At 32.5% G+C, this 8699-nt stretch overlaps 1 protein-coding gene across 1 annotated transcript; it reads right to left on the reverse strand.

Annotated features, from left to right (window-relative positions):
* Positions 1-1055: 1055 nt before the first annotated feature.
* On the reverse strand, positions 1056-6628 carry LOC107944237 (probable transcription factor KAN2). Its single transcript, XM_016878061.2, has 7 exons — positions 5456-6628; positions 5176-5252; positions 4338-4383; positions 3769-3940; positions 2649-2706; positions 1656-1763; positions 1056-1536 (listed from the first exon to the last, which is right to left on the reverse strand). The coding sequence occupies exons 1-7, from the start codon at positions 6126-6128 to the stop codon at positions 1522-1524; spliced, it is 1149 nt and encodes a 382-aa protein (XP_016733550.2). The 5' UTR covers positions 6129-6628; the 3' UTR covers positions 1056-1521.
* Between the last annotated feature and the right edge of the window lie 2071 nt (positions 6629-8699).

Consider the following 8699-nt stretch of genomic DNA (forward strand, 5'->3'; position numbering starts at 1 on the left):
CAATTGATGTGGGGTGGGGCGCATCGATTTTGTCTTCTTTTGTTTTGTTTTCCAAAAAAGAGAAACCCTTAATTCCTCCCCACAAAATTAGCTTAATAAAGAAAGATTAGGGGTACTTTAGTCATTTCGGATGTTTGGAATTTGGGGTCCTTTATCCACGATTGTGACCAAACAACAAATATATATTGGACCCATTTTTGTGCTACCTGGTAATCATAACTTGAGCCATGCAAATGCAAATTCAAATCGAAAATTATACAAGCTATCTATGTAAGCCAAAGGCATAAAATTTTGTGTTTATAGAAGGAAACATCTGACTACAAAACAAATATTTTTGGTAGGAATCTTTATCTGTGCACAAGACTATAAGTTGTTGTTGTGGTGGTCTTAATTAAAACTCCCTATCCTTCTCTATATTTACTACTTTTTTTTCTTCAATCATTCTGTTTGATTTTTGTGTTTAAAGTTGTGTTGTGGGGTTCTTCACACCCTCTTGATTTCAATATTTTCGGCTTTTAGATTCCTTATTTTTTGCATAACAATCCTTCAAATTTTTACATAAAAATTAAATAACCCTAACAGAGTAAATTTTAAGTTGTTAATTAGAAAATCACACACACACACATGTACAAAAAGAAACAACCCATAATATTTTCCATTCTTCATGGAGATCATATGGAAGCTTACAAAGACTAAATTTAAGAGGGGTTCATCATTCATATCATGTTGTATAAAAATTAATTTCTTTACTAAGTTTCTTTTTTTAACCTTTTGCTTTTGACTAGTACTTTTTATAACCTTTGATGGATATGTGATTTTTTTGAGAAAGGGAATTGAAAGCTTTTACTTTTTAAACACTCTTTCTTTTTGTATTTTACCCAAATTAATTTTAGTGTAATAATTATACCTTTATATACATATTTCCTAGCTCATATTCTTCAAAGCTTTTTAGTATTCTTTTTATTTTTCCTCACAAAGTGTAAAGCATGTGACAATGCCTAGGAATTAAGAAAATGGAGAATAATTGAAAAACCCTTTACTCAAAAAAAAAATCTAAAAAAAATATTTTATAGAATGTAAAGTGCTCCATTACAATTACCAAGGATCACTTCATAGCTTCAAAAGATAGTTAAAGGGTCACTCACTCACTCACTCACTCACTTTTCTCTCAATTTCCTTTTCTTCATCATCATGATCATCCTCCCTCTGTCTCAAAGTGCAAAACATACAAAATCAATTAGATTGATTATATTTACTTAGTAACATAATATGTTGATGATTTGGATCTCTCACAGTCACAGACAGGCACAGTTGCAGCAGCAGCTTGATAGGAAGGACGTGTGCTTTTTTTCTTTCTTTTGTTTGCTTTTGGTTTTTGGGGTTAATTTTTTTTAACCACTCCCATTCTCTTCCTTTGTCGCTTTCTGTCTTTCTTGTCTCCTTCACTTTCTTTAGCTTTCTTTATCTTTTCCTCTGAATATATAATTTTTTCTGAAAGGGTACCTGATTCTCTTTCACCAGCTACTTCACTTCCCTCTTCAGATCAGAGATTATAATCATTTCAAAATGAGTAGTAGTACACACACAAAGATGTAAAAAAAATATTCTTTTTTTTTGGTTATATAGATATTTCTTTTATATCAATGTGGCAGTACCCCCAAGGTAAATTCCAAATTAGGCTTCTTAGGGCTTGTCCCTGATAGGCTTGATGAGCTTCCATCTGATACTCTCTCATGGCTTAAGCACTTTGGATCCATATCCTTCTGCAACAATACAAAACAAAATGAAATAAAATAAAGATGAAAATCATGAAAACAAGACAAAGAAAAAGCAATAAAGTAGTAGCTAGCCTAATACTATATATGTATGAGCATTCATTGAGCAGTCGCCACAAGGCAACTGTGTTTGAGGAACTGAGGTAATGGGATAATCAAAGGACACTTTGACTCGGGAATATATATACATATATTTATTTTTAGGGAAAAAGAAATTTAAAAAGGAAAGCTTTAGAGGTATAGGGTACAAAATTTTGAAAGCCTGCTACAGTCCCTCTTCTGTGTGCTACTCCCAAGACTCTATCTCCATTATTGTTATCAGTCTTTAACGTTATATTTTATGACTGTTCTGCTGCATATTATCCATCTTTTAACCATACTCACTGATCCATAACCATAAACCATGAATGTTTCAATGTGAAACCCAATGAGGTTGATGCGTGGGTCAAGGGATTAGGTTTTGAGGTATACTACAAGTGCAGTGAGAGATTGGTGATGCATGGAGAAAGGATTCTTTAGAGAATAGGGAAGAGCTTTTTTAGACATAATTAAAGCACCTTTTCTCTTTTCTTTTTCTGCCAAAATTACTAAATAGCCCCACCTACTAGACTTCGTAAATATCTGGATATTAGAAAAATGGGTTCAACATTTGAAAACCATAGCATGTTGAAATTGTGCATGGCTCAATGAAGAAAGAAGAGCAAAAAAAAAGTTACTACTTACTACTACTATTATGCCTCTTTCTTACTACACCTTTTTTCTTGGGGGGTTTAAATTATTTGGTTCATTGCTATAAATATAAATTTGCATCAGAATGGGGAAAAAAGTTGGAAACCAAAGGTTATTAAGAAAGAAAGGGTTTGAAATTAGTACCTGGAGAGATGGTACGTTTCCAGCAGAGTCCTTGGGTTTCCCATGCAACCAAGCTTCCCTGTTTAAAAATAAATAAATAAAGAGACAATGAGAGAATATTTCCTATCAGTGGGAAAGGAAACAATGAAGAAGAAAAAGCAAAGTGAGAAAAGAAAGTTATCTTTTACTGTCTTTGTTTATGTTATGTTAATAGTAGTATACTTGCTCACACTTTACATTTTTATTTTATGCTGATTGAAATAAAAGTGAAGAACCCATGTGATTGTCCATTGCCCATAACCACACACAACACACCACACACAAATAAGGTTCAAAGTGCATGTTTATAAATATAATTCTATAGCTTTAATACCAACAAGATTTCCACTAATGGGGCCATCTTAGAGTTTAGCTTTGACACTAAGTTTTCCATTTGTAGGCCCCATTTATTAGCCCAATATATGAGCCCACAAAATCCAAAGGAGAGAGATATCTTCATTTTTTTAGGATGGATTTGTCTTTCAGGATTCTCAAGTCTTGGAATGTTATAGAGGGGAGTGGGTGCTTTCCTTTTTACCGTTACCCACACCAAAACAACAATTTGTAGTAGTAGTAGTTGCATCACTATTATAATAAGTGTAACAAATGCATTTTTTTCGAGATCCTTGCCGTAAATTACTCTCTATCACGGAGTTTCAGCCTTTTATGGTAGTCCAAAACTCGACAGACAGAACAAAGTACCCAAGTCACTTCTTTTTGTGATTTCTTGCATGCAATGTAACTATGTTTGTTGTATTTGCATGCATGTGATAGTGGAGAGGAAGAATATTAATGGCTTCTTTTTATTTTGATTTTATTACATTTCTTAATTCATCAACTAGAGAAACAAAAGATCCCTTGAAAATAGATAAGCTGTTTGTCTGTTCTTGTCAAACAAACGGACAAATCAAAACAAAACAATCTTGTCTTACTGTACGATTAACTTATATATGTTTTTAACCCTATATACGAGATATTAATGCAATACAAAACGACCGCAGAAACGGAAACAAGATGATATAAACTAAACTAAGCTTGAACTACATTAAGTGAAGTGTGAAATACCGTATATTAGGAAGGAGGGTAGAGAGGAGATACTAACCTTGATGAATTGCTCCAAAGGCCATGGTACTCCTTGTCTTGATAGGCATTTGATGATGATGATGATCTTCCCTGCTGAACTGACACCTCAGATCTCCTTGGGTTTTGAATGTCCATCATCAAATCTTCAGAAGTATCCCCAGATGATCCATTCTCAAATGCATCTGATTGTCCTGTTTAAATTAATTAAACAAAATTAAGTTTTATTTAAAACCCAAATTTATGGAAAGAAAAAGGGACCAGCTTTAGCACTGTTCTCGAGACCATTGGGAACAACGGACTCAAAAGCTGCTGAATATTGGTAGCTATTAAAACTACTTGGGAAGTGTTTCAGTGTCAATGGTTTGGTCATTGAACCAAGCCCAAAAATAGCAATCCACTTGTGCCTAAAATGGAACTGTATGGTTTCTCAAAGATTGATGGCATGATGGAAGCAAGAGGCCAAGTGCAATTACAACGTGTATTGCGAGAGGAAATGGTGGGTTCGCTGATGCATTAGCATAGATTGCCTTGGATAATGCTTATTGGTTATATAAAATTCAGCATGATGAAGTAACATTGCATACTTACCAGAAGATGCAGCTGCTCTGTCTGTGGTCTTCACAGTTCGATACATCTGCAAGTAGGAGAAAAAGGGATAATTAACTAGGAGTAAATAAGATTAATGCGTTAGGGTAGCTGAAGAGTAGGGTAATAAAATAAAACTTGATCACCATCATTTTTATCGCTTTTTGTAGGTTATTTATAAAAAAAGGATAAATAAAGTAAAAATCAGAAAGTAGACCAATTATAAACGGTTCTCTATGTGTAACACAGTGCATGCAAGTACTTGCTGTAAAAAAGAAATGGGATATATGTATATATAACGAGGACGGGACTGGTGGGGGGTTCTCACTTCTCTCCCAAAGGCTTAAAATTCTTTTTTATATTATATGAAGTTTAATGTTACACTCTGACCAAAAAGAAGTTTAATTTTACATTGATAAAAAAAATGGCTTCAAACTGAAAAAAGAAAAATCCTGATCGGTTCAACATCTTTGAAGACGAGAAATGTTAAACAGGAGGGTTTAACCATGCTTAAGGAAGAGATTTACAAGAAATTTATGTGAGGAAGATATCATTGAGAAATGATTGTGCTGTTGTACTTGAATTTGTTTATATTTACCTTTTTTTTTCTCTCTCTCTTTCTTTCAGTATTTCGAGAAAAAATAGTTTTTTTTAAAGAGAAAAAAGGGAATAGTAATGGAACTGGGGTTGAGGAAGAAGTTATAGTAAGAAAAGGAGAAAGCCAAAGTTGCAGATAGCTTAAAAGTAAATATTTGAAGATTATAGGTTAGATGGAAAGCCTGCAAGTAGATGAAACCCTGGTGAGATTATATGGCAAACAAGGATGACAAAGTTATTTTACCTGTAGATGGGATTTAACATGTGCTAAGGTAAGATCTTTGACATCCATTAGCTCAAGAACTGACTTGGGTGTAGCTCCTAAAACCCCCACAAGAAGAAGAATACAGAATAAATATAAAAAGGGAGGACTATAATAGTTAATATAACTCATAACTCAATTAAAATAATACCCTTCCTTTTTCCCCCAAAGATGCTTGAAAATCAAACGAAGCAATGGTGAAAGAAAAGAAGGGCTGAAAAGTGAATAGTAGAAGAAGAAAAGAAGGATAAATAAAACATACTTTCGTGACCACCCAATAACTCAACAGCATGAACAAAGCGAGCATGGAGTGTAGTCGTCCACCGCATCCTTGGAGCTCTCATGCTTCGTTTGGCTGGAAACCTTGACATGAATCTCGATCTCATCAACCCTTGAGACTGAAAGTGGCTCAAGCTTGTGCTGCTGGCATTAATAGTATTACTAGCCAAAGAAGAAGGAGAGGAAGCTAAAGATGAATCCAAAGGTTGTTGAGCAAATGGAAAAGGCGGAGGAGGAGGGTTTTGGTAGACGGGAATTCCCCTTATGGGTCGCAAGAAGCCAAGCTCTTGCCCCAGCTCTTGTTGTTGTTGTTGTTGCCGCTGCTGCTGGTGCTGATACAGTAGGGGATGTTGGAGATGCTTGTGATGGTAGGGGAAGTGGTTTTGGTTATAGGCGTGGAAAAGGTTACCATTGCAATTGGCGGTGCCGTTGTGGAGGAGTTGAAGGTGGTTGGAGTTGGACTCTGAAATCCTAGGATTGGACAAAGATAGGTCGATGCAGTTATCAGGTTTAGCCATTGAAGATATGGAGTTCCTTGAGTCCAGAGGTCTCTTCCAGAAACCCAAATCCATGTCTTCCTCCCTTGTCCTACATGAGGATGTAGGTTTGGGGTTTGGAGGGCTGATCTGCAAGGATAAATCTGGGAATAGCTCCATCTTTTCTTTCTTAACGCCCAAACAATCACTTCCACACTCCTAGTCACTCCTCCTACTCTTTCCCACTGTTTGTGGTTCAACAATAAGTATTAGGTCTTTCCTTTATATATCTATGAAGTTGAAGAGAGGTGTTAATTGGGAGATATATCCTAGAAAAGAGAGAGAGAGAGAAAAAAAAAAGGGTTTGAAGTAAAATAGATTCAGGTGAAAAATCCTTGGGGTTTCTTCAGATTGGGTGTGGTGATCAATGGTGTAGAAGGAAAAGGGGGGGGGGAGGGAGGGTAGTTGCAGGGATTGGAGATAGAAAGATAGAGAAGAAATGACAAGGTATGAAGTATGAAGTGAATGGTTGTTGAAAATGACACTTGATGAGAGGAACCGGGGGGGGGGGGTTACCATACATACATTACACCAATTTTAATAAAATTTTCAAAGAAAATAATACTAAAAAGAAAGAGAAGAGAAAAGAGGCCTACTCCTAGTATTTCTCTACATCTTTCTTTCTTGCTTTTGTGGATGTGATGTTAAAAGGTTATTTAGGGTGAGAAAGGAAAACAACAAACAAATTAAAGAGAAAAAGTAGTAAATACGTTTTGAGGGACTTTGATTGATTCCTTTTTACTGCTACTCTTTTCCTTCTTTTTTCCTTTCTTCTTTTCTATCTTTTCCTTCCTTTTTTTCATAAGCAAAAGTAAGCCTACATTTTATATTTTATTATATTCATATACTGCAATTACCAATGGTGCAGGAGGGACAAAACTACACTACTACTTTTCCTTGTATATCTATTTCATTTCCACTCCAATTTTTATTAAACAGCTGCTAAATTGCAACACCCTCAATACTTAAAATTCCTTTTTATATATTACTATATTACTCTAACCTCTTAATTTGCCCACCAACTCAATAATTCATATGCTAACACCTTCCCTCCAAGCCCATAGATTATTTTATGGATCCTTCTTATCATATCATCTATTGTTTATTTCTAATTATTTAATAATAATTTAATAATTTTTTTTCATATCATTAGTATATAATATTAGTAATTTTTTAACTCTGAAGCCCGATTCTAGAATCTTAAACCTCAAACTCTACATTCAAGATTTAGATTTTGAGGTTTGGATTTATGGTTCAAGGTTTATGGTTTGTGTTTGATGTTTAGGGTTTATAGTTTGGAGTGTTTGAGATTCAGTGCTTAAAGTTAGGGCCGGAGTTCAGGGTTCAGAGTTCAAGGTAAAAAAAATTACCAAAACTATGATTCAATGATATAAAAAATTTACTGAAATATCATCAAATAAATAAAAAAAAGACTATAAATAATATGGTGAAAAAAATCCATAAAATAATTTATCCTCTAAACTAGTTGGCTGATTCCTAAATTGAAAATATAAACAAACTTTTTTCCCATTAGTTTCATTCTATGAATTAAAAGTTTTTTAAGTATCTTTAAAATACAAGAACCTATCTGTTTCTTTCTAAATATTTTCAAAGTAGTCCAAAATTTAAGTATATTGAATTAATATTTCTTTAATACAATCCATCTAGATTAAATTTAGACAAAATTTCAAGGTAAGTTTACAAGTACAAATAATGTACAATCACAAGTACAATATAATTACAAATGGTTAAAATATGTTCTTGGTTTTCATGCTCTTTGTATATTTGGAATTTCGTTTTCTTATTTTTATTTTAAAAAATTTAATTATTTTACTTCTCAGATTTGAAAATACAAATTCAATTGTTAATACCGTTGAAATTTATTTATTTTAATATGTCATACTATTGAATTAATAGAAGAATTATAATGATGTTAACTGTTAGACTTGAATTTTGAGATACGAAAAATACAAAGACTAAATTCAAAATATAAGAAGAATATAAAGACTTGGAGAATATTTTAACAATTAGAAATACAAGTACAAGCGATTAAAAAAATATAATCACACAAAATAAAATCAAAAAAAGGTCATATATGACAACAACATACAGTAAAAATGGAGACAAAAATTAGGCATAATAAAACTCAAATTTGAGTACTTAAAACCCAAAAGTTTTTATGATATTTCAATTTTAATAATTAAATTGGACGGATTATATTGGTCGTAGATGTTAAAATTAATATCAAAATACTATACGTTTTAAACTAATTTTATGAATACACTATATACATATTTCCTTGTAAACATAAACATTAATTTATACACTCTTCTCCAAATCCAGTACGCAGATTCCAACCAATTCCCACAATTTTGCTTTCTATATGTATGAAATTTCTCTTCCATTAACTATATTATTATATAATCTCGTCTATATTGAATTTATCGATATTTTTAAATATATTTAATATATATAAATAAGATTCTTAAATATTAAATAACTAAAATTAAATAAATTTTAAAAACAAGCAAATAAAATAAATCATCACATACATTAAACAATAAATTTATCTTAGGCTAAACATATAAAATAGAAGTTGTAAGAATATATACATATAAAAAATGTCAAACTGAATAATATATTAAATCTTTCTTACTATAAATAGTAAATAAATTAATAATTTTTTATTTA

Source organism: Gossypium hirsutum, chromosome A12 (genome assembly GCF_007990345.1).
Source record: "Gossypium hirsutum isolate 1008001.06 chromosome A12, Gossypium_hirsutum_v2.1, whole genome shotgun sequence".
Taxonomy (NCBI): Eukaryota; Viridiplantae; Streptophyta; class Magnoliopsida; order Malvales; family Malvaceae; genus Gossypium; species Gossypium hirsutum.

Bases quoted from the DNA above. Each gene is read 5' to 3' on its own strand.
- LOC107944237 (XM_016878061.2), bottom strand. From the start codon at position 6,128: ATGGAGCTATTCCCAGATTTATCCTTGCAGATCAGCCCTCCAAACCCC. The intron at 4,384-5,175 runs GTAAAATAACTT...TCCTACTTGCAG, and splicing joins ATGTTAAATCCCATCTACAG to ATGTATCGAACTGTGAAGAC. The intron at 2,707-3,768 runs GTTAGTATCTCC...ATTTTTAAACAG, and splicing joins CTTTGGAGCAATTCATCAAG to GGAAGCTTGGTTGCATGGGA.